The following is a 25972-nucleotide window of genomic DNA, read 5'->3' on the forward strand; positions in this document are numbered from 1 at the left end:
AATTAAAACAATAATGAAGTTCTTTTATAATAACAGTACATTGAAGCTTTGAAACTAACTAAATACACTTCTTTTTTCAGAAAGATGCCGTAGTAACCTTAACATTTTATTTTAAGATTTAACATTTGTAGATGGTTTAAAGCAAAAGAGTTGTACAAATTCTGAAAATCTTTTAGAGATCATAATTTGTTTAAAAAAAATATAGCATATTACAAATTAACAAATAAATCAGTATATATCAAATTATTTAATTTACAAGTGTCATGTTTGTAATTTGTAATATGAAGTATTCCTCTTATCAGCAAGACATCTCTGCGTAATCGGGCCGATATTTACATTTAAAGCCGTTATCGGCCGATTCCGATATCAGTCCGATAATACCGTGCATCCCTACACACATACACTAAAAAATAAATAAAAGTTGAGCCAACTTAATTTTAAGGCGACCAGCTTCAGCAGATTTTTGAGTTCTCTCAACTTATTTTTGTAGGAGATTCTCAACTTTTTGTTGTAAAACTCAAAAATCTTCTGAAGCTGGTCGCCTTAATGTTTTTAATTTGGCTCAACTTCTCTTTTTTTTTTACAGTGTAGTTTATAGTATTTGAGAATTTTAATTCAGAATCAACCATTTATTTTAATTACATGCATTCAGATTTATAGCAAATATTATTTTTGAAGTCTAAGTCATTTGGCATTTGTGTAAATATAATAATAATTGGCTAATAATAATTCTTAATTACGCATTGCTGTCCCCAATACTGATATCAGATATTATTATCAAACATTTTATAGAAATCTTTCCATCAAGCAATGTAGCGTATTTAAACAATATGAGAATTTGATTTCAGAATCAGTCATTTCTTGCCTTGTTATCAAATTGAAAGCTTCCCATCATCTTCTCCAGGAAAGCACTGGCTGTGATTAGGATCATCACACGTGCCTCAAACAGACCTTTATTCCGCATTTAATGCTTGAACACAGAGGAAGAAGCCGTGATGTGGGCTTTAGACAGCGTTTAATGAATAACAAGCCATATTAGATGCGCTTCTGGACTCCAGGGATTGGTTGCTCCTGACCTGTTTATTGATTTCCCGAATCCTCTCACAAACAATTAGCAGCTGGCGTTATTCTCCCGAGGGACGAGCTCTCCGCTGCGCCACAGCACCGGCGCAGGGCTGGAAGCCGGAGGTTCGAGCGCTTCTGTGAGCGACTGATCGATACTGAAGCTCCATCAGACCGAGAGATCCACGCGACGGAACGGAACGGAACGGAACGGTAAACGCCATGATGTCCGTCGAGAAAACACGCACCGGCGCCTCGCCGCGAGGTTCTGCGGGGACGCGAGCGTCGACAGGCCGCTGAGCGTCGCGTATGTTCATCTTCTCTTCTTCATTCCGTCATTCACATGATTGTTAGTTTGGCAGCACGGCCTGGGTTATGATTATGATTATTATCGTTATGTCATGCAAACACACGAGCGTTGTCTTGCATGCGCCGATAACGTGTCGTGTGGAGAAGGGCATATAGACGCCGATATACAGGTTTGTCGCGTCGTAACGCTTCGTGTTTTAAGAATGGTCGACCATTTTGTGTGTAGATGTGTTCTAAACCCGTCGCTTTCCTCTGCTGCTGAACGCATTGCGCATTTCTGAACACAGACTGCTCTGGATCACCCCCTTACAGCTGCTTTACTGCCGAGCCCCGAGGAGCAGCATGATGAAGGTGATGAAGAAGATGATGAAGGGATACAGGCTCCATCCTTTGTTTTGCTCGTTTCTGGGGCATTTAAGGCATTTCCCACAGTTATCCCTTTTAAAAAGTTCAAGTTAATTTTATTTGTGTAGCACATATACAGCAGCCACCACAGATTATAGCACATACACACAAAACAGACCCGACAAAAATGAATACAACTCGTTTAATAATGGATAATGGCCATATCCCAGTAGTCTGAGGAAAACTAATGCGGTTTATCAGGGACTTAAAAACAGACAGAAGGGGTCAGTCTGATCTCTAGAGGAAGAGCATTCCAATGTGTTTGACATACTCGATCTATATTAGTATTATTTGAATAACTTTTAGTATTTCAGAAATGTCTATGTTTATTACTATATTTGTAATAATATGCTTAATATATTCTATAAATATTGCATTATGTCACTGTTGTACAATTTGTGTATAATGATTACAATTATTATTTATAAACAAAATAGAACTTTATTTTAATATTTTATTGATGTTTATGCTTATAATTATTTATTTTATGCTTAATATATTTATTCTAGTATAGTAAGAAGTAATATATTTACACACGCGCACACACACACACACTCATGTGCACTCACACACACTCATGTGCACGCACACACACACTCACACACACACACTCATGTGCACTCACTCACACACACACACACACTCATGTGCACTCACACACACTCATGTGCACGCACACACACACTCACACACACACACACACTCTCTCTCACACACACACACACACTCATGTGCACTCACACACACACACACACACACACACACTCATGTGCACTCACACACACTCATGTGCACGCACACACACACTCACACACACACACACTCTCTCTCACACACACACACACACTCATGTGCACTCACACACACACACACACTCATGTGCACTCACACACACACACACTCATGTGCACTCACACACACACACACACAATATAGCGTTTAAAGTAGGCTGCGTGTATTAATAAAGGCCGTGAGGTTCAGGGCAGAGATGCAGGGTATTATTGACCCTGGCTGTGGCATGTGACTCTGTTTGCATGTGTTAGACTTGTGTTGCTTGTGACTGGCCACATGTGCTAGCATCTGAGCCGTACATAATTTCTGGGTTAATGCAACACAGTTGAGACCGGAGGATGCATTCCCTGCCTGCTGGTCTGTCAGAGGTGTGTCTGTCTGCAGGAGCGGGATCTGGACTGGATCGAGCGCAGTGTTATCAGACTTCACCCGCGAGGAACCATGCTGTCCATCCTAGCGGCAGGCTCGGTGTTCTTCCCAGGACTGTTCCTCTTGTCCAAGCAGTGTCTCCGATGCATCCCGGGGCTGCGCTGGAGGGAGGGCGACGCTGTCATTGTTTCTGCCCGGTAACTCACTCGCACTGGCTTCAGCTGCGCTGCTTTCGGCCAAAAGATAGTAACGTTTCTCTTTTGTTATATTTGGAAGGTTGGTGTCATCCATCCAAGCGATCATGGCGTCTACGGCCGGTTACATCATTTCCTCTTCCTGTCAGGACATCATCGAGGACCAGTAGGTGCAGCCCTCATCACTTTATGGAGATGAAATCAATCTCAAATCTTAATCAGAACAGATTTGGTTTTGGCGCTCCTTGTTCTTAAAGATGTAATATGAACCTATTGATTGGTTGATGTAGTTGTATTTATATGTGCACTCAGATATGAACCAGGCTTAATTTATGTAATAAATTCATTAATAATACAACAAAAAGCCTTTTAGAACAATAATCAGATTTATTAATTACACCATCATTCAAAAGTGTGTGGTCAGTAATTTTTTTAAACAAAAGAAATTAATACTTTTATTCTGCAAGGATGCAATGCATTTTAATTAAATGCTGTTCTTTTGAACTTTCTGCTCATCTGTGAATCCTGAAAAAAATGGTTTCATGGTTTCCACAAACATGAAGTTTTCAACATTGATAATAATCAGAAATGTTTGTTGAGCAGTAAATCAGTATATTATAATGATTTCTGAAGATCATGTGACACTGAAGACTGGAGTAATGATGCTGGAAATACAGCTGCAGATCACAGAAATAAATTACAGTTTAACACATATTCACACAGAAAACCGCTGATTTACATTACAATAATATTTCACTATTTTTAATGTATTTTTGATCAAATAAATGCAGACTTGCCAACCCCAAACGTTTGAATGGTAGCATGTATTTGATAATATAATTTAAAAAACTAGAATGTTACAGTGTTTTTAATGTTTAATAAGGATTTTATAGCATATACACTAATTCATGTTTTGACTTTAGCACCACAAGTCTTTAAAAGTTAGTTATTTCATTTAGACAACAATATGTCTTTGTAATATCACACTATTGTCAGTCTTTATACAGCATATGAACATATACATCTTCCTTTATATTTTTAAAGACAAGATCAACGTTTGGAAACACCCTTTACTAGCCCTTGTGAAAATGAACTCTTAAAAGTATATTTTTTTAAAATGCACTTGCAGATAATGCAATCAATAAAATAAAAAGCATTCTTAATGCATTTAAACTATAATGCATTTTCATTTAATTGCAGACAGCATGCCCTTAAGAGTCTAAGTTCACACTTAGGTGCATTCTTTTAAAGTCTATTATTTCCATCATAAGTACTCTTTTTAAAATGTGACCCTGGAGCACAAAACTGGTCATAAGGGTCCATTTTTGTTAAATAAAATAATCTTTCCATTGATGTATGGTTTGTTATGATAGGACAATATTTGTCTGAGATACAACTATTAGAAAATCTGGAATCTGAGGGAGCAAAATAATCTAAATATTGAGAAAATCTCCTTTAAAGTTGTTCAAATGAAGTTCTTAGCAATGCATATTACTAATCAAAAATGAAGTTTTGATATATTTACGGTAGGAGATTTACTAAATATCTTCATGGAACATGATCTTAATATCCTAATGATTTTTGTCATAAAAGAGAAATGTATAATTTTGATCCATACAATGTATTGTTGGCTATTGCTACAAATATACCTGTGTTACTCATGACTGCTTCTGTGCTCCAGGGACATAAATGATGCCAAAGTGCAGGTCTTTTTCAGAAGTAAAGATAGACCTGCTTCCCGCACTGACTCTGTGTGTGTGTGTGTGTGTGTGTGTGTGTGTGTGTCTCAGGCATTGGCTGACCAGCTCCTACATCTTGTTCGCTGTGCCGTACTTTGTGTACGACATCTACGCCATGTTCCTGTGTCACTGGTACAAGCTCCAGGTCAAAGGTCACGAGGTGGACAACGGCTCCAGATGCAGGGCTGTGGCTGTGAGCGGATATCTGCGGCGAGAGTTCCTCATGATCCTGCATCACGTGGTGATGGTGACCGTCTGCTTCCCTGTGTCTGTGGTGAGTGTCTTCACTCTCAGAGCAGGAGCTGTGTCTCAGAGCATGTGTTCATATTCACATCTGCTCCTTCTCTCTCAGTTCTGGAGGCAGGGGAAGGGCGATTACTTCCAGGGCGTCATGTTCCTGGCTGAGCTCAGCACGCCGTCCGTCTGTCTGGGAAAAATCCTCATCCAGGTACATGCATTATAGATCAGATGATGTCCCCTGCTCCATCATCCTCTGCTTCAGCTGTAACTGTGTGTGTGTGGAGCATTAAGCACAGCTTCACTAATGTCAGGCTTTAATGCATTATTCATAGTGAAGAGTGTTTACAGACGTGCGCAGATGCAGACCCTGATACAGCACAGTTATTGGAGAAAAAACACACACTTATGGGGGAAGTTCAGTTAAAAAATGGCATCAAATATCATTCTTATGTGAAATCTTATTTCTGCCACAGGATAAAAAAAATGAAATAATTGTGACTTTTTATCACAGAACTCTTGAGTTTATATCTTGTAATTCTGAGAAAAAAGGCTTAATTGTGAGAGATAAAGTTACCATGAACTTTTATTTATTTATTTTTATTCCGTGTTGGAAACAAGCTTCCATTTGTTCCATATATGTATGGCTTTGGGAAGAAGTGTGCTTAATAGTATTGAATGTGTTTCAAATCTAAATGTTTTTAAAAGAGATACTTTCATGACTGTTTCTTAACACACTTAAGTACACTTTTAAAAAGTGCACATTATAATGATGTCAGATTAAAAGATTTACTTTAAAGTGCATTTTAAATCATTGTTTTAATCATCTTTTGTTGTGCTTTTAAAGAAACACTTATTTTGATGTTTTTACTAACAAACTAAAGCACATATAAATACTTGATTAGCATCTTAACTGATGTGTTAATAGACAGACAGACAGATATAAAAACATACTTAAGTGGGTCAGAAAAGCACTCCTAAGGTGAACTAATTGTAAATATGATCAATTTAAACTATAATACATTCTCATTCTATTGTAAATAAATACAAGAAAGTGTTTGAAAACATTACATTCAGTTCACATTATTTTAAAGTATATTATTTCTGTAATAAGTACTCTTTTTAAAAGTACTTATTTTCACAAGTGTGACGTTATTTCTTACTCAACTTGAGAGATTTTGAAGAACGTTCTGTTTTTTCCTCGTTCAGTGAAACCCAGTGGGCTCCAGTGTTCTTTTGGGTTCCTTTGTTTTGTGTTCCTCAGGATTTAGTGCTTTTAAGCCATCTTTTAATAAAAGCTCTGTTAGAGTTGTGTCACATCCACAGCTGTCTCTCAATATAGCCCTGAGTTCAGAGGAGATTTAACCCGTGCTAGAATGTCCAGCGTCTGGAATAACAGCGTTTAGATTGGTACGGAGCCGGAGAGCATCTGTGTTTACTACAGTTACACACTACAGACCCAGCAGGACACTTCCTTAAAGCTGCAGCGCACCATTTATCTGTCCCAGCAGAAACATAATGACAATCATCTGATCTTAATCAATGCTGTTATTATCTGTCTGTAATGATGCTGCAGCAGGGGGGAAGATGACTCTGGCCACATCATTATGGTTTAATGGACTGTAAAATATGACTACGTGGCATTAAATGAAGTGTTCAAGAAGAAGTCAGCTTTGAAATCAAAGCTGAAAAATGAGAATCCAAATGTAGGGAACGAGCCCTTTATTCTCCACACGGTGTGAAGCGTTCCTCGTGTTCTCTTCTTTCATCGTTGTGTTGCTTATTCTCTCTCTCTGTCTTCTTCTGTCTCTTCGTGGCTGTGAAGTACAAGCAGCAGCACACTCTTCTTCACAAAGTGAACGGCGCTGTGATGCTGGTCACGTTCTTCCTCTGTCGAGTTCTTCTCTTCCCCTATCTCTACTACATGTACGGAAGGTACGTCTCTGAGCAAGAGTTCAGGCAGAAAACAGAATCCGTCATTATTCCCTCGCCCTCAAACCCCCAGCTACTGTTACGGGTTAGAGTGTCTGTTTCTGTCTGTCTGTCGTTCTGTCTGTCTGTCGTTCTGTCGTTCTTTCTGTCTGTCTGTCTGTCTGTCGTTCTGTCTGTCTGTCGTTCTGTCGTTCTTTCTTTCTGTCGTTCTTTCTGTCTGTCTGTCGTTCTGTCTGTCTGTCGTTCTTTCTTTCTGTCGTTCTTTCTGTCTGTCTGTCGTTCTGTCTGTCTGTCTGTCGTTCTTTCTGTCTGTCTGTCATTCTGTCTGTCTGTCTGTCGTTCTTTCTGTCGTTCTGTCTGTCTGTCTGTCTGTCGTTCTGTCGTTCTTTCTTTCTGTCTGTCTGTCGTTCTGTCTGTCGTTCTGTCTGTCGTTCTTTCTTTCTGTCTGTCTGTCTGTCTGTCGTTCTGTCTGTCGATCTTTCTGTCGTTCTGTCTGTCTATTGTTCTGTAGTTCTCCACTGATCTGCAGTGATGGTGACAGAAGCTCTTTTATGTCTCTGATCATCGCTGTCTCTCTCTGTGTTTCTGTGGTCTGCAGGTACGCCTCTATCCCCCTGCTCCGGGTTCCTCTGGTTCTGCCGTGGCAGTGTAATCTGGGAGCCGCTGTGCTCATGGCCCCGCAGCTCTACTGGTTCTCCCTGATCTGCAGAGGAGCCCTGCGCCTGTTCACCGGCAGATCCTCGCGCTCCCGCAGACCTACGGCTCCGCTCAAGCCCGATCCCGAAGGACAGGAGCCGCAGACGGCCAACGGATACAGTACATGGATGGGGGGTCGGGACACGCCCACAATCTCACACTGAGGGGAGGGGCTTATGCTAATGAGACTGAGCAAAGAAGAAAGGGGATTGGATGAATGCAATGATGAAGCGGCAGAGCAGAAGGAAGTACACGGAGTGATTAAAAGCCCAGCATTATGTTTCCGTTACAGGGCTCTTGTACTGTATATAAGACATGCTTTAGTAGATCAAGGGAAGCTAATGTGCCGGAAGAATCAGCGCAAGTGTGTCACATCACAACTGAGGCAATAAGTGCAAATTTTACACGAGTACATTTCTGAACAAAGACAAGCACTTTTTGTTTGAGGCACTCTGAAGGAGTCTCAGAATGTCAGACGGGGCGGTTCTTTGCATATATTACTGTAGTGTTGCAGATGCATCGTTCATAGAGAAGTCCTCGATTATTATATTTAGCACCGGTCTATAATGAGCAGCCCGAGGTGTCAGGAACGAGAGCTTTACAGTCTCTGCGGAGGTCCGCTGAAAAACCCCTCGTTCGCTTTAAAGGGACAGCTCACCCAAAACAAAAATGTGGCTGCCTTCATGTCGTTTAGATGCTGTTTTATTTATGAAACACACATTTGAGGTTTTAGGCAGAATGTCTGAGCTGCTCTTTTATGAAAGTGGATGTTCCAGAATGTAAAAAACTCCATAAAAGGACCATCAACACTACCATTTAAACGTTTTAGGTTAATAAGGGTTTTTGTTTTCCAAGGAATGAATACATATTTTTATGGAGCAAGGATGCATTAAATTGATCAAAAGTGACCGTAAAGTGAATTTAGGCATCACAAGATTATAATGTACAGTATGAAATTGGATATTAATTTTGAGATTGGCTAAAGTTACCACACACCGCTCCGTACACAACACCAATGTTATTTTAGTATCATTGAGATGCTATTACAATTGTTTTAAAATATTTGAATTTTTTATTTTCGTATTTTCCATTTGAATTTTAACGTTTAGAAATGATTTTTTTTTTTTATTATGCAATATGTTTTTTTCCGTGTTTTAGTTAACTATAATAACTGCTCAAGACTGGAATATAGCGCATAAATCACTCTCCGTTTGGATGGAAAACAGAAGCTTGGACATTTGACCTAATGTCTACTTTCCACAGAAGAAGAACACAAATATGATCCTGGAACAACAACAAAAGAGAGATTTTCATTTTAGGTGAACTATTCCTCCAGCAGAGCCCATCAAATGTAATGAATCCCTGTCTGTCGGAGGTTTGGGAATGGGTTATTATTCTGGACATGCTCAGAAAACAAGCCATGGACCGTAGCTACCGTCAATGTTCTCCGTGTGGTGGCTTTAAACACAGTTTCACCACAAACATGTTTAACATCTGTAGTCAGCTTTACAGTATCCCTAATATAACCTCCTAAACGAGTCCTGAAGCCCTGCGTATGTTTAAAGGGACATGATCAGATATATATTAAGCTGCCTTATCCCTGTGGAAGCTCCTATCCTTCATCTTTTACTCGTTAGTTTCGATCGAGGCCGGTTTCCTCCGTTTAAGCAAATGCGATACTTTACATGGTCAATGTGACATTTATTTGCACTTTATTCATTTTCGTTGTGGCTGAAGCCATTGTGTTTGTCTCTTAAGCATTATTTACTGTGTTTGTTGGAAGATATTTACGGTTTTTAATTCTGTCAGTCTCAGGTTTTAGTTGATGGGTCGCTCAAACGATCTAATCTCTGTCTGGTCATAAATCAAGGATTCATTTGCAGATGGATTCAGCTCTGTTCGACCGCACCAAACAGGAATGAATAACGGGGCAAAGCCTGTTTTTGAAGCTTACTTAATCCTAAAATGACTGTATGCTGATCTGAAATGTATATAAGGACAGCCGGTGCAAAATGCCAGGTGTGCTGGATTGGGTTGATGACGCTGCATGTGTATATCCCATCTGTGTCCCTTGTGAAGCCTCTATAATGTGCTCCGATATCGAGCGTCAGTCCAAACTATTTAATCCTAGTGAACTGCAACGACTGCTGTGATGCTTTTCTTGGGAAAGCGTTTCTTTTAGTTCGACTTTTGTTAGTTTTTTTCTGTATGTGAACCTGTTGACATGAATACAATTAAAAGCACTGCTGTACTTCAGTCTCACTGCAGAAATATATACTCTGGTCTCATATGCTGCATGTGATAAGGGTCTGTCTGTGAGCGTTTAATCATCCGCATTAGTCTCGATGTCTGCCTCCATGACCTCTGTGGAGACATCCGGAGATCAGGATTATGACATCAGATGTGCTCTTGATTGCTGTTAATGTGAGAGCGTGTCCCAGAATCCAGGCCGCAGAGTAATAGACTGATACTCAGATCACGCTCAGTATTTCTCATGTAAAGTCTGGGAGGTTTCTGTGATTCAGCAGCGGATGCGATTGTCTCTAATTACTGGATAAGGATTGTTGAAACTCAATCAAATTTAGAGCAATTTGCTAATGAATCGTTCAGAAGCTGTTTGCTCTCAAATCAGATCACAATAGTTCATGAACAAGTTTATGGAAGCTATGGAAAATATCATATTGAGGTCATTGCAACTCTATGGCCTGGTTTCACAGACAGGGCTTAGACTAAACCAGGATTAGGCCATAGTTCAGTTAGGACATTTAAATCATTTTTATAAACATGCTTAGAACAAACATTCCTGGTGAGCATCTTGAGACAAAACACAGGCACTGATATATTTTATGATCAGTCAGAGTAAGTTTATTTCAGCTGAAACAGCTCAGAATTACACTTTAGTCTAGGACTGGGCTTAAACCTTGTCTGTGAAACCCGGGGAATATCTCACAATTTGTTGGAGTTTGCATCAATTCTCATTTTGTGTTCGCAATAAATTCTCAAAAATCACTTTTTTCCCCTTAAATCTGCCAATTCTGAGAAATTCTAGTATAATTTCACAATTCTGACTTTAATCGGGAAATGAGAGTTTAGATGTTGTAATTCTGATAAAAATCTTTTTGTTTTTCTCCATAATTTCTCACAATTCTTTTTTCCCTCAAATCTTGCAATTCCGAGAGAACTTTTTTCTAAGAATTCTTTTTTTTTCTTCTGGGAAATAAAATGCATTTTTTTATCAGGAAATGGGAGTTTACATCTTGTAATTCTGATAAAAATCTTTTTTTCCTGTAATTTGGGGTTTACCGCTCACAATTCTGACATTTGTTTCTCAGAATTCTTAGTTTAAACCTTAAATTCTGAGACGAGAAAAGGAGAATAAATGTTGAGATGTAAATTCATTTTTGAGCAAATATAATGTCCAGTGACTGGAGCAGTCTGATCGGACTCGTTTGAGTTCACACTTGTAGTTCGGTCCTGGTCCGCTTCACACTGCCATTTAAACAGCGAACCTAAAGGCATAGTGATACCTTCACAATCTGATGACATTACGAAGCTACGAGAATATTTTCTGAGCAGAGAGCAAACAAGAAGGACTTTGAGGAGTAGTCGTCCTGTGCCAGTATGGAGAGTTTCCTCTGCTCGTAAACCAGGCCCAGCTCATGCCTCGTGATACTCTCAGTACTGACGGAGGAGGAGAGCTGTTGACATTTTTGTTTTCTTTCTGCACAAAACATATTCTTGTTGCTTCATAACATTACGGTTGAACCCCTGATGACACATGGACTGTTTGACTGATGTCCTTGCTATGTTTGTGGGTCTGGGAACATTTCAGTTGTGTTGCTGTCTATGGAGGGTCAGAGAGCTCTCGGATTTCATCAAATATCTTAATTTGTGTTCTGAAGATGAAGTTTGATCATAAAAGCTAAGCAGGGTTGAGCTGGTCAGTACCTGGATGGGAGACCTCCGGTGAAAACTAGGTTGCTGTTGGAAGAGGTGTTAGTGAGGCCAGCAGGGGGTGCTCACCCTGAGGTCTGTGTGGGTCCTAACGCCCCGGTATAGTGACGGGGACACTATACTGTAAAAAAGCACTGTCCTTCGGATGAGACGTTAAACCGAGGTCCTGACTCTCTGTGGTCATTATAAATCCCATGGCACTTCTCGTAAAGAGTAGGGGTGTAACCCTGGTGTCCTGACCAAATTCCCTCCACTGGCCCTTGTCTATCACGGCCTCCTAATAACCCCCATACACTTGATTGGCTCTCTCTCTCTCCTCTCCACCTGTAGCTGGTGTGTGGTGAGCGCACTGGTGGTGGATGAGGACAGACCCCCACATGATTGTAAAGTGCTTTGGGTGTACAGCAATACACAATAAAGCACTATATAAATGCATCATTCATTCATTCAAACTTTTCCTACAATTCTTAAGAAACAAAGAGTTTAGTATAATCTGTTAATCCTGTTAACGTTCACCAGAGCGACGGCGCACTGAAGCGTTTTTCCCCACTAGTTTAATGTTTATGAATGAATTTAACGTGAAAGAATATCTTAATCTTGACAAACTATATATCATTCTGAAGGTCTAAGCCTCAAGCATCGACGACAGATCGCTGTTTTTCGATGGAAAGCTTATAAGGAATGTATTTGCTACATTTGTGTAAGCAGTACACATCCAAACATACAGAATAAAAAAGCCGTACGTACCTTTATCATTGTAATAACGAGCCACAAACGCATCCACTGCTGAAATCCCAGTTTAGTTAGAGAGGTAAGGGTCCACAGAAAAACATCCCAGCGAGCACTTTTAGTCCAGCGAAACAATAACGCTGTAATAAGGATGAATATTCCTTTGTTTACGTTTCATTTCTTCAGAGAGTTATTGTTCGCGTCCGTTATGGAATAAATTACACTCAAAAACAGCGTCTTGGTGGTAAAAACAACACTGTGCTGTAGCATACAGTTTTACAAACAGAATGAGACCGTCTACGGAAAAAAAAGTCTCAGAAAAGCGGAATATAGATTATTTGAATTTGGCGCTCTCTCCTGAAAGCGTGACGCGGGCTATGACTCTGCTGTCATCTGAGCGGGGCATAATTTAGCGATCTGCTTTATCCATAAAAATATATATATTTTTTTTCTTCTACATTTTTTATATGTGTGTGTGTGTATTGTGTGGGGAATGTGGCCGTGTCTGCATGATTATAATCTGTATGGACGCACATCAGCGTGTTTATTAGCGACTCTATGACGGCTATCATTGTGATTCATTGATCAGCTATTATTGATTATATGGCCCATCTGTTTGATTATAATCTGAATGGAAGCACATCAGCGTGTTTACTGACTCTATGACCATGTCTGGCAATATCACTTCATGTCTGGCAATCAGAATACTTCAGTATACATACTATATACAAAGCATTCTTTTTCTATTTTTTTTATTACTCAAATAATAATTTTTGTATTGTTTAGTGCTCAAATAAATAGAAATAGAATTTATATAACTATAAATAGAAACTATAAATAGTTTCAGATAAAATATTGCAGGAATCTCATTTTTCATGGTATCTTCTTCAAATTTGAAATATAAACTCATGAGACACGTGGCTTTCAACCCATTACTTTTCTGGATTGCTCCAGGACTTATGTCATGTATTTGTATATGAAATAAAAAAACAGTGTGGAAAAATATTTTTCAAGGCACGTCAGTGTGTATAACTTTTTATCTTTTTGAGCATTATCAACTCTGGATGATAGATAGTAAAGCCCAGAGTCTCTTCTTTCCAAAGATACCTAATTTGTTTGTGTAAGCACACTTTGTCAGGAAATGTTACCGTTTTAATTTAGGTAGGTTATTTTCACCTGCGAGGCCCCAAATGGGGGCGAAGGTTAACAGGACAGCAGCAGTTAATACACTTATTTATTCACACAGAGAAAAACCTGAATAAAACACAGGAGTATATGACAGTCCAATGAAGAGTTGTGCTGCTTTAGGGTTTGGTGCTCAGTATCTCCTCTGCCGCGGGCTGAAGACGGTGCTGGGGTCGCTGTCTCGCTCCCGCTCTTTCTCCCGCTCGCGCTGGCTGTTGGGTGATAAGGGCTTCTCCACGACGGCCGCCGGCCGCGCTTTATCACTCTTGAACAGATCGCGCCCCGACCGCAGAATCTGCTGCTCGATCTTCCTGTGCCGCTTCATGTCCGACAGCACTTTGTCCAGCCGGGCCTCGCGCTTGACCGTGGAGCGGGCCGAGGATCCTGCAGGAACACAGGTCAGAGGTCATCATTCATTACATCAGCACACCTGTGGAGAACAGTCTGGTCATACCTGGAGTTCTGCAGCGACTCAGAAAAGAGTTTTTGGGAGTCGCCATAGTCTGTTCCTCATCGAAATCAAATTCAGTTGGTGTGAGAGACCTGCGGAGCATATGAATACATTTAATGTCAAAATGTAGAATATATGCACACGCGCACACACACACACACACACACACACAGACACGCACACACACACACTGTGTATATATATATATATATTATGGAATATATTGTTTGGAATAAAGTCTCTTCTGCTCATCAAGACTGCATTTATTTCATCACAAATACAGCTGGGGGCAAAGGACAACCCTGTCTCGTGCCGCGTTGAAGCTCAGCGTAAGCGGATATATTATTGTTAGTGCGTACAGCAGCCAATGGAGATGTATATAAAAGTTTGATCCAAGATATAAACTTGTGGCCAAATCCAAACCTCTGTAGTGTGTTGAAAAGATAGCCCCACTCCACCCGGTCAAACGCCTTTCCAGCATCCAGTGAAAGCACTACCTCTAGTGTACCGGGCGGGGAGGGTGCGTAAAGAATATTCAGAAGACGTCTAATGTTAGAAAAAGAGTAGCGGTTCTTAATAAAACCTGTTTGGTCAGGGGATATAACCCCTTCCAAACGACGGGCGAGGACCTTAGCCAGAACTGTGGCATCTGTGTTAAGAAGGGAGATCAGACGGAATGAGCTGCATTCAAGAGGGTTCTTATCTGTTTTGAGGATTAAAGAAATAACTGCCTGACGCATGGCTGATGGAAGGGATTTCACTGAAAGTGGTTCTTCAAAGACTGATAACAATAAAGGAGAGAGCTGATCTGAGAATTTTTAAAGAAATCTGTTGGGAAACCGTCCGGCCCTGTTGATCTGCCACTTTGCATAGATCTAATCGCTGATGTTATCTCTTCAACCGTAAGGTCCTCCTCTAATTCAGCAGTCAACTCTGGTTCTGGGGACCTGTACATTTAAAAAACCTCCAGCGAGGAGTCCTCCTCATATACATCAGAGCTGTACAGTGACTGATAGAAATTTTGGAAACAGGAATTAATTTTTAAGCTATGAGTATTTTTTGATCCCAGCTCATCATTGATTGCAGGAATGGTCTGATGAGCAGTCCTTTGCCTCAGCTGATGAGCAAGTATTCGTCCAGTCTTTTCTCCGTGTTCATAACACACATGCCGAGACTTAGAGATGAGATACTCAGCCTGGCGCGTTGATCAAACTCGGTCTGCAGTAAAATACGCTTTCATTATTTCTGCAGAGGGCGTATGACTATTAACCTGTCTAGCTTCAGTATTTCGTCCATCAGCTCTTTAAGGCGTGCAGAATTGTTTTTATTTTTATTTGCACAATAAGAGATTATCTAGCTCCGTAAGTATGCTTTTAGCGACTCCCATATAGTTAAAAAAGACATCCCGGGCGTTTGATTGATCTCAAGAAATAATGTAATCTCAGAAGAGATGAATTTAGTATAAGCTTCTTCTGAAAGGAGCAGAGAGTTGAGTCTCCAAGGGCAGTAACTGGACTGGATATTAGGGATACACATTTTCATAATTAGAGGACCATGATCTGAAATTACTATAGTTCTGTAATCACACTTGGTAACGAGGGGAAGGAGTCTTCTATCCAGGAAGAAATGATCTATACGGGAGTAGGTCTTATGGACGGGAGAAGAAAGAATATTCTCTGGAGTAGGGGTGGGCGATATGGGAAAAATATATCACGATTTTGTTTTAGAAAGATCACGATTTTATCACGATTCTTTCATGTTAGTTTTACTATTTTGGTTTTACAAGTTGTCTGAGCATTACAGCCAAACTAGAAACACAAAGATGCATGGCTGATATTTAGGCCAAAGTGGGCGAAGATAAAAAATCTGTGTCATTATTTTATCTTTCTTATTAAAAAATAAGAACAAAGATACACATTACAAATACACATAATATACAAATAAAACAAACAGTGCTTTATTTTCAGGTACAATAGGTGTATTTAGCAGAGCATTCAATGAGATTGAATGAACAAATATAAAAATAAAACACTAGATAGACTGATTCCTAAAGAAACCGTATTAATGTGTTTCAGTCAAAAATAGTGAGGGATTTTTCTCTGTTTTGTTAACGTTAAATGAACAGTTCCCCCAAAAATAAATATTCTGTCATCTGTCTGTCAATTCTGTCATAATGTTGTATTTTTATACCATCATTTACTCAAAAGTTGTTTTAAACCTGAATGAGTTTCTTTCTTCTGCTGAACATAAATGCTGTTTTGAAGAAGGTGGAAACCAATCAGCTGCTGGTCCTCAGTGACTTCCACAGGATGTTTCTGTCCTGCTATCAAAGTCCTGACCAGTGAGGGTGGGGTGGTTCACGATCGGGTGACGGTGGAACTCGAAGTCCACGCAGTGTTGGGTCTAGCACCAGATGATGCGTCGTATTTATATTTGCGTAGTTTTTCCACCATTGCCCACATATCAACTATTTTCTTGTTTTAGAAATGCATTCAAAACAGATTCCACCCTATGTTTTGTTACAGGTCGCTTATTTACTTTATAAAACAGGAATTCGGCGGGAGCTCGAGCTAGGCACGTCTTACTCCATTGCCACGCCACATAATTCCCCAAAAACAGTTATTTAAATCATAATAATATTTCACAGTTTTTACTGTATTTTTGATCAAATAAATGCAGACACATGCTGACTGATGTTAGATTCTGAATGTGTATATGTGTGACTGACCGGTGCTGGTTGTCCTCCTCCTGGTTCTTCTGCGAGGCGTCTCCGTCTCTCTCGGGGGAGGGCGTGCGTGGAGGGGTCGGAGGTCGGCGTGGAAGCGGCTCCCACTTCAGCTCCAGCGCGTCTCCTCTGGCCAGGATCTCGTAGAGCCGCTTGATCTCGTCAGGCGGAGGCATCCAGCTCCTGGGGTCCTCCATCTCCTCATCGCTGTAAGGGATCTCCCAGTCCTCCTCACCAGCTCCGTTCATCTCTCCATCCTCCTTCTGCTCCTCCGCCTCCACACAGCCTTCGTCTCCTTCTACATCTGACACATTCAGAGTAACATGTGACGGAACTACATCATTTCATTACAACATAAATGTAACTGTAATCTGTTACAGTTACTGAAAAAAAGTGTAATTAAATTACAGTTGCTTAAAAAAATGTTAACGATTACAAAGAGGGTTACAATATTTTCACACACACACACACACAGACACAGACAGACATTTTTTCAGTGTTTCCTTTTTAATAAATTTGCAAAGTTGTGATAAATCCGGGTTTTGCTTGTCATTATGATGAGAGGGGTGTAGATTTATGAGGAAAAAAGTAATTTAAAGTAGTTTAACACAGCATAACAAAATATGAAAAAATAAAGGGGTGTGAATACTTTCTACAGGCACTGTACTTACTCTATGGTTAGGATTAGCATGTTATTATGCAGAATTAATTGTTATTATAATAGTAAGTACATGTAACAAGGACACCTTCAAATAAAGTGTTACCAAAACATTCATTAGAAATTTAGAAAAGTAAATCAAATGTAACCAGTAACATTACTTTAATAAAGTAACTAAAATAGTTACACTATTACAGTATTTTAAACAGGGTAATCTGTAACATCAGCAGTGTCAATAATGTGCACTGAATGTATTGTGAGGAACAGAACAATCTTATACACCTTCCAATAGTCCAAAGTACATTAGGAAATCATGCAAAAAGCAGAGTATAGAGACAGATGTGTAGTGTACTTGTGTCGTCCTGTGCTGTAGCAGCTTCATGTGTCTCCTCGCTTCTCTCTGGCTTCTTTTCTTCCAGTTTTCCTGCAGTTTTCTCCTCCATCGCCTCTCCTGCACAAACACAGCTCAGACTACTCACCTACACACACTACATGCACAAAAGTATTGGCACCCTTCTAATCAGCAGGTCTGACTACTTTAGTCATTTCCATCAGTACAAATCTTAATATTTGAGCTTATAATGATATGGATACAGTTATTTTAGACACTTCCAAACCTAATTCATGTATTTCCATCTGTGTTGGAAGTGTGTAAGGTGACTGTATCCATATGAACAAGTCATCAGTGTTTTTGACTCTTAAAGTCAGTTCTTCCACTCGTGTCTTATACACAGAGACACTGTCAGGTTAGATCAGAAGCACACAATTCTCTAGAATATCATTATAAGCTCAAACATTAAGATTTGTACTCATGGAAATAACTAAAGTAGTCAAACCTGCTCATTAGAAGGGGTGCCAATACTTTTGTCCATGTAGCGTACATCAGTTCCAGAACAGCTGCGGTTCTCTGAGCATCATTCAGAAACATTCAGTATGATTATTAATATTGCACAGAAATGCAAACTTACAGTAGTTACAGTACTCTTATAAACAGCTGCGCGGAATAATAACACGCATCAGTGTGGTGTTTATCTTGGCGCGCTGACGTCACTGGCTTCAGGACCCGGATGAGCAGGTCCGCCCACAGCGCCACCGCGCGCTCGGATGACCGACACGCAACCTGTGTTTTCCCGCGGAATACTTTAAAGGGCTCATGAACTGCCTTTGTTTTTTTGTTATTTATTATTTTGTACTGTTTTCTAAGGTCTACTTATAATGTTAGCAATATTTTACATCAAAAATCATCGTAATTTAGAAGTAAGAGGCTATTTTCTGTCCTGTTTAGACTCGGAAGTAAACGCCCCCTGCTGTGATTGGCTGATAGTTGTGTTTGATTGACAGCCTGCATCCTTCACAGATGGACGCTGCTGTGGTCAAACATGCACACACGTGATGAGAACAGTTACACTTGTGTAGTGCTTTAGCAAGAATTCAGATGTTAATCATATTTATGCAGAAAAGCATCAGATCAGCAGAATGTGAAGATGACCGCACTGGACATGAGCAGGAAGTTATATTTCTCAAGGAAGGTATTTGTTCTTCTGAATATTTTCATCTGAAAGCATGATTTACTACAGCACTTATTCTGTCTCAGTAATGCATGCAAACACATGTGATCTTACAGTGCTGCTTACCTGCTGAAGTACTTTAGACGTGTTTCTGATATCAGTGATGTGATCGGACACCGGCACACAAATGTGTGTTTTAGTGATGTCACACAGAGTAACAGCTCACCGTTACACCATACACTGGAACAGACAATTACAGGATTCATCAATTCATCTTAAATCATCCTTTAACTATGCTCTGGCCCGCCATCTACTGGTGAAATTGTACTTTTGGCCCGATGCCAGACTTACTTAGTTCACCTGTATCCAGCTGGTCGTTCATCACGTGACTGCCTCATAAACTATGCTGGTTTAAACTCATGACCAGCTCAAACTAGCATCCACGCTTCTAAACCTACCTAACCTGCATATACAATAACAGGATATTTAGCCGCCGCCAAAAAACGCCGCTTTCCGTGGCAGTTGCTATGGTGTTCTGAGCGGTTGCTAGGGTGTTCTGAGCGGTTGCTAGGGTGTTGACCCAACAGGGAATGTTCTGGCAAGGTTCTGTTGATGTTATGAACAATCTCTCAAAGCATGATCACAAAAGCTTTATTTCTACTTTTTCTGGAAACATTTTAGTTGTAAGTTCGTTTAAGATGCTTAACAGTGTTTGCAAAATAATAAAATAGATCGTTTTTTATTGTTGTCTTTAACATTCACATCATCAAGAAATACTTTTTAACATTTAATTTTTTTATTATTATTATTATTTTTTTAACGTTCTTACAAAATAGATGATGAATGAAATTTTTTATGAAATACTGATATGTATGCGGGGCTTTTTCTTCATAACATTTTTATATTTGTGTTTCGAACTGATTATTTAACAGTTATTTTTATATGTATATATTTTTTAAATTGCATATGAAACGTAGCCTAATTAATTTTGCTAGACGGCAGCACTAACTGTATTGTTTATTAATCTGCTAATATTATTCTCATTCTGAAGAAAGAGTCGCGGTTTCTCAAAAGACTTTTAATTTGGCGGGTGTTCCCATGATTGCAGCAGAGCGGAAGCGGAAGTAGTACAGATCTGCGATGAGTGTCGAGTGGCCCTGGCAGTATAACTTTCCTCCGTTCTTCACGTGAGTAACTGGTTTTATCCCCGGTGATGGAGAACCGGCTCGTGATATTGTCGGAATAATCGGGTCTAGAGTCAAATACTGCTTTGAGCCGCGAATAAAGCGCAGTTTGCGCCGCGCTGCGGAAGTAATCGACTCATCTCATTAATCATAATTATCTCATATTTACTGTTTCAGATCATCACAACAATCATGCTTCTGGGATTTACTACAACAATAATGTCATAAAGTGAAAATGAGCTTATATAAAGGATGAATGTGGAATTATTATGAAAATGGAGAAAACTGTAATATGCAGGAATATAAGTTACTCTGTTTAAGATCTACAGTATCTCTAGAGTATTAATCTGATCACAGTATAATGGGCTGTTCTGCAGGAGATGATGATGATTAGTGATGCTGCAAATATAATAATTACAAACACAATCAGTTCAATTACTCTATTAAAGTGTGATTATATCTGAATACTGTCACTTACACAATCATTCTCTTGAACTAAGATTATAATCATGTTAAAGCACAGCACAAAAGCAGACTTTGAGGTCAATCTGAGGTTAAATACAGATTTAAAATCATAAGAAATAGTTTTAATAGCTTTGATGCTGTTTTTGAGATCAGATCTCTGCATATCTAGAACAGAAAACACTGATATCTAACAATGCTTTGGAAAAACTGTTATTCTTAACAAATAAAGCATATACATGAACACAAACAGTTCTGTCCTAAACTCCTGAAACATTGCTGTCTCGTATATTAAAGCAGTCAGTGCAATTTCTGAAAGAAATGAGTTAAATGTGTTTGTGAGGAAACAGCACAACAGATGCAGGCCCTTGTGTAATGTCTGCATTGGTTGTCAGTACCTGACTGGAGCTAATGCGGCGACTGCTCCTGAGCTGGACTGAGAGGAGAGGACTGCAGCGGTCTGAGGTCTGTGTTGTGTTTTATTCAGATTGCAGCCCAATGTTGAGACGAGGCAGAAGCAGCTGGCGGCCTGGTGTTCTCTGGTGCTGTCCTTCTGCAGACAGAGCAAGCTGTACACGCTGGACCTGCTGGAGGCGCAGGAGACCACGCTCTTCAACAACAGCAAAATACACCGTATCCTCTCACGCGTTACACAGACGCAAACCAGCATTCTTCACCAAATACAATAATACACCGTATCCTCTCACGCTTTACACAGACCCAAACCAGCATTCTTCACCAAATACAATAATACACTGAATGCCGAACACGCTTTACACAGATTCTTCTACACATTCTTCAAATCTACACATGCCTTATTAATTCATAGAAATATGACTGAGCAGCTGATGAGTGGCATTGTTTTCCCTCGCTCTGAACCCTGGCTACCGAGCTCATCAGCGCTGTCAGAATACACAATGTTCTGCAGTTTATGAACTGTTTAAGGCCATTGGGCGATTTATTTGATCTTTTCGCTTAAGCTGCCGAACATTCGCTGCATCCCAAACGCTTTTCTGTGTGAGGACAGGACACGCTGTGGTTGAATCAAGTTGCTTTTTGCCATCATGTATTTCCCGTAACTTGTGCTGCTCAGGAAAACTGTCTGCTGAAGCCATAGAAGTAGTTTTTGAAGAACTGAGAAAGAAAGGTGGGCTGACGCAGGCGTTGACGAACAGAGACTGTTTCCCAGAGTGGATGATGGATGTTAAAATGATTCTGGTCTTTGCTTTGGCAGGAAACCTGGAATGGTTGGATAAGAATAAATCCCGATGTCTTATAATGTGGAGGAGACCAGAGGAGTGGGGCAAACTCATTTATCAATGGGTGAGAATATACTGCAGCGTTTATTCATACTTATCGTTTACACTGTCAGTCAGAAGTCTCTTATTACTAAAACTGCATTTGCTTGATGAAAAACATAGTAAAAACAGTAAGATGATGAAATATTATTACAGTTTAAAGCAGCTGTTTTCTATGTGAATATGTGTTAAACTGTAATGTATTTCTGTGATCTGCAGCTGTATTTTCAGCATCATTACACCAGTCTTCAGTGTCACATGATCTTCAGAAATCATAATAATATACTGATTTACTGCTCAACAAACATTTCTGATTATTATCAATGTTGAACACAGTTGTGCTGCACAATATTTTTGTGGAAACTGTGATACTTTTTATTATTATTATTAATATTTTTGATAAATAGAAAGTTCAGAACAGCATTTATTTGAAATAGAAATCTTCTGTTACGTTGTAATTATTTTTCCGTTATAATTAAAACTAGGTGAGTGCTACTGAGCAGTTTGGTCAATGTGTTATTTTAACTCTTTTAAATCTTATTTTAAATCTTTTCTGATATTGTTAAATGCAGGTTTCCAAAAATGGCATGGTCAACTCAGTGTTTACACTTTATGAACTCTCGAATGGAGATGACACAGAAAAGGAAGGTATTAAATATTGAATGTTTCTATTGTACATTGCACTAGATCAGCAGAATGCTAATACACATCTACAGAACTATAAGTTCACTGTGTAGCGTGCACAGCTCTCAGATCACTGTGAAGGGAACTATTCCATTTACTCACCTCGGCTTCAGGTCATCCAGGATGAGAAGGAGTCTCTGTCTCAGCAGCGGATGCTCTGCAGTGAATGGGTGCCGTCAGAATGAGAGTCCAAACAGCTGATAAAAACATCACAATAATCCACACCACTCCAGTCCATCAGTTAACATCTGGAGAAGACTAAAGCTGAAACAAATCCAGCATTAAGATGTTTTTAACTAAAATATGAGTCCATAATCCATAATAACGCTTCCTACAGTGAAAAGTGTTCTGGTCTGAATCAGGAGAGAAATCTGCAGATCAAGCAGCGTTTACAAGACAAAACAGCTCTAAACTAATATGTGGCTGGATTTTGATGTGAGAGACAACAGGAGATGCACTTTATCACTGGAGGAAGAGTTATTATGGATTAAAACATCTTAATGCTGGATTAGTTTCATTTTTAGTCTTCTCCAGATGTTAACTGATGGACTGGAGTGGATTGTGATGTTTTTATCAGCTGTTTGGACTCTCATTCTGACGGCACCCATTCACTGCAGAGCATCCATTGCTGAGACACGGATGCAGAGACACATTTCTACAAACCTGATGAACAAACAAACTCCTCCTGATCTCTGATGCTCTGAGCTTGAGTTCAGGACTAGTTGAGCTCTGCTGAAGTGTGTAACAAGTCTGTATGTTTCAGAGTTTCATGGTCTGGAGGACTGGATGCTGCTGCGTTCACTGCAGGCCCTGCAGGCTGATGGGAAAGCAGAAATTATCACTATGGATGATGGGAAAGGTGTCAAGTTCTTTTGAATCAGACTTTGGGGAGTGTTGGGTTTCTCTCAGCCCAGCATCGTCTCAGTTTTGTCTAAATCCACTCGGGATCTTTTCAGACTCTATATTACACTCCGCTACTAAATCAAGTCGTTATTTGGCACACATGAGCCCAAACTAAATTAAAGGGTCTTCCTTGTTGGAACAAGTTTAAATCGGTGGTTTTACACCTAAACCAAAGTGAAATGTCAGACTGAAACTAAGGAATATGAGTATCTTAATGCAGACCCAGACTAAATCAGTTTTTATTTAGTGTACATGTGTTTTTATCCACTCCTTACAGAGATTGCTGTAAATCCCAAAGGACTCTCGTTCTACTTGAATATTAGTTCTGTGTAGAACCACAAAGCTAGAAGCGCTCTTCTGATCTCAGACACAGTTTTTGTTCCTAAGATTACGTGTTCTCCAGTAAACGTCTTGTTCCTGACGGCGGTGGAATTCATATCAACGTTTTGCTGAAATCTGGCAGCATTCACTGCTTTCCCCGGCTGGCACTGTATCCTCTCATCTTTTATACCGATGTAATACTGTACAAATAAACGAGGGAGGCGTTTTCAGTGCTTCCTGCAAACGAGCGTGTACTGTATGTCTGATTTTCATACAAGTCTCGTGCTTGGCAGCATCTGCTTTACGCTTCTAATGGAGGAGTTGACATACTGTATCATTATTATTATTATTATTATACTGTTGCTTATGGTTTGGGTTTTTCAACGCAGTCTCTCAGATGTCTACAGAACTGTCTAAATGTTTAAAAGTAAAAATTGATTTTGCACAGCACCAGTGTTATCTTAGTATCACTTTTCTTAATATTTTGAATTGTTTTTATTATTATATTTTCTTTTTAAATTTTAGTTATAGTTTGTGTTTCATTAGTTTATAAAAAAAAAGGAATTAAAATAGTTTTTATTCCGTTTTTAGTTTTAGTTATTTTGGTGGTTTAACATTTTTAAATGTTACCTTGGCAACTACCTGAAATATGAAATATGTTTTTTTTCTTTCTTAATTATAGTTAATATATATGTTATTTCAAGTAATTAAATATAATTTCATGGGTTTGGTTTTAGTTAATAATAACCCTGTAAATGTACACATAATTTTTTATTTACAATAACTTTTTTGTTTTGAATACTAATTTAAATGCCAAGATAAAATAGGTTCTAGTTTAAAAAAGAAAAATAGTGTTTAATATAAAAACTCGTCATGCCAGTAATATGTTAAGATCCTGAGCTTCATATATAGTGCATCTTGCACCGTGTGTTGGCTGAATCCTGCTGATAGTGATGGTCAGTAAGAGCGACAGACAGGTGGCGCTCATGAGCATCCCTTTACTGAATGATGCAGGGCATCCCTGAGGGTCAGTTCAGTGCTGACCACACAAACCAAGACGCAGAGGACTCGTGCTTGTCTTAAAATAAATACACTCAGTTTAATATTTCAACTAATGCGATAACAATAATGCATATTTGAACTCGGTCTGCGTCCGGTGTGTTTAGGCCAGATGTTTATTCTGGTTTGCAGAAGGGTTTTGTTCTTGATTGTGAGAGATGTGAAACAGAAGCTTTGCAGTATCTGAGCCGTAGAAAGTTAATAGGATGCTTGTAGAGAATATGTTCACAGTTTTGGTGTGGTGTGCATTGTTTGTTTATGATTATGGGTTAAATGTATTGGATGATGAGATTAGATTCGACTAGATATGGAGCTCTGTGACAGGTTGGAGTTTTACTTTTGATCATTTTATGAATTGATGGTCATGAAACAAAACTTTTGATGTAAATATTGTATTTTGGAGTTATTTAATTTAAACAAGGAATGCTAAAGATTTGAGAGTGTTTTCTATTTTCAGAATGTTGTTATAGATGACAAGCATAGCCCTTTTTAAATGCATTATTGTTCATTCTCTTCTGGGAGCAGCATGGACAGACCAGTCCTTTAATAAACCAGCATGAGGAAAGACTAACATAGTGGGGGTGCAGTTATGGCTTTCAGCTCATATCTAAATGCCAGGTTTTTGTTTGTGAAAGATGATTAGATTTCCTGTGAATGAAAGTCAAGGACAGTAATTTAATCAGTTCTCTAAACTTTTCCTAATTGATTTCTTGATTGTCATTGTCAGTAGTTAGGAAACATCAGCTGGGACTGGTCGGGGTAAGTTGTCACAAGCTATAGGCTATTCATAATAAATAGGCATATAAATTAGTTTTATAATTCAACATTTTGTAAGAACTAACAAATATTTCTGTTTATAGAAACACATAACTGGTTGATGCATTATCTTGCACATGCTAAACAAAGAATTTTAGAATTTAAAATCAAATCTTCCCCATCTTACACAGTGTATTAATTACAATATTTATTTTAAAGGCAGATTCCATGTACTGTTATTGTCACTTTTTTTTATTGACAAATTACATAATTATATAATATTATACAGCATGGTTGCGTTGCGAGCGTCCCGAGTTCGAACCCCCCCCCCCTCTCTCTCTCTCTCACACGTCACTGTCC

General features: G+C 39.2%; 3 protein-coding genes across 6 annotated transcripts; 2 read left to right on the top strand and 1 right to left on the bottom strand.

Annotated features, from left to right (window-relative positions):
• Window positions 1-902: 902 nt before the first annotated feature.
• On the top strand, window positions 903-9997 carry tlcd3bb (TLC domain containing 3Bb). The gene is made up of 7 exons (XM_079397446.1): window positions 903-1369; window positions 2953-3134; window positions 3214-3297; window positions 4922-5144; window positions 5223-5318; window positions 6933-7042; window positions 7638-9997. The coding sequence occupies exons 2-7, from the start codon at window positions 3010-3012 to the stop codon at window positions 7897-7899; spliced, it is 900 nt and encodes a 299-aa protein (XP_079253572.1). The 5' UTR covers window positions 903-1369; window positions 2953-3009; the 3' UTR covers window positions 7900-9997.
• Window positions 9998-13313: 3316 nt separating this feature from the next.
• On the bottom strand, window positions 13314-18525 carry pagr1 (PAXIP1 associated glutamate-rich protein 1). Of its 3 annotated transcripts, none has more exons than XM_079398145.1 (5): window positions 18406-18525; window positions 17790-17888; window positions 16783-17083; window positions 14058-14146; window positions 13314-13987 (listed from the first exon to the last, which is right to left on the bottom strand). In XM_079398145.1, exons 2-5 carry the CDS (start codon window positions 17878-17880, stop codon window positions 13737-13739), a joined length of 732 nt encoding a protein of 243 aa, XP_079254271.1. In that variant the 5' UTR covers window positions 17881-17888; window positions 18406-18525; the 3' UTR covers window positions 13314-13736. The 3 variants fall into 3 exon arrangements, with proteins under 3 accessions (XP_079254271.1, XP_079254272.1, XP_079254273.1); XM_079398146.1 differs by having other exon boundaries at window positions 13439-13987; window positions 18274-18495; XM_079398147.1 differs by having other exon boundaries at window positions 13443-13987; window positions 17790-17908; window positions 18274-18480.
• Window positions 18526-19996: 1471 nt separating this feature from the next.
• On the top strand, window positions 19997-25669 carry vps25 (vacuolar protein sorting 25 homolog). 2 transcript variants are annotated; one of them, XM_079398148.1, is made up of 6 exons: window positions 19997-20132; window positions 21079-21224; window positions 21685-21738; window positions 21826-21914; window positions 22462-22537; window positions 23337-25669. In XM_079398148.1, the coding sequence occupies exons 1-6, from the start codon at window positions 20086-20088 to the stop codon at window positions 23447-23449; spliced, it is 525 nt and encodes a 174-aa protein (XP_079254274.1). In that variant the 5' UTR covers window positions 19997-20085; the 3' UTR covers window positions 23450-25669. The 2 variants fall into 2 exon arrangements, 1 of the variants encoding a protein (XP_079254274.1); XR_013783149.1 differs by having other exon boundaries at window positions 20050-20132; window positions 22121-22537; window positions 23337-24246.
• The last annotated feature ends 303 nt before the right edge of the window (window positions 25670-25972 follow it).

Source organism: Barbus barbus, assembly GCF_936440315.1.
Source record: "Barbus barbus genome assembly, chromosome: 38".
NCBI classification, from domain to species: domain Eukaryota; kingdom Metazoa; phylum Chordata; class Actinopteri; order Cypriniformes; family Cyprinidae; genus Barbus; species Barbus barbus.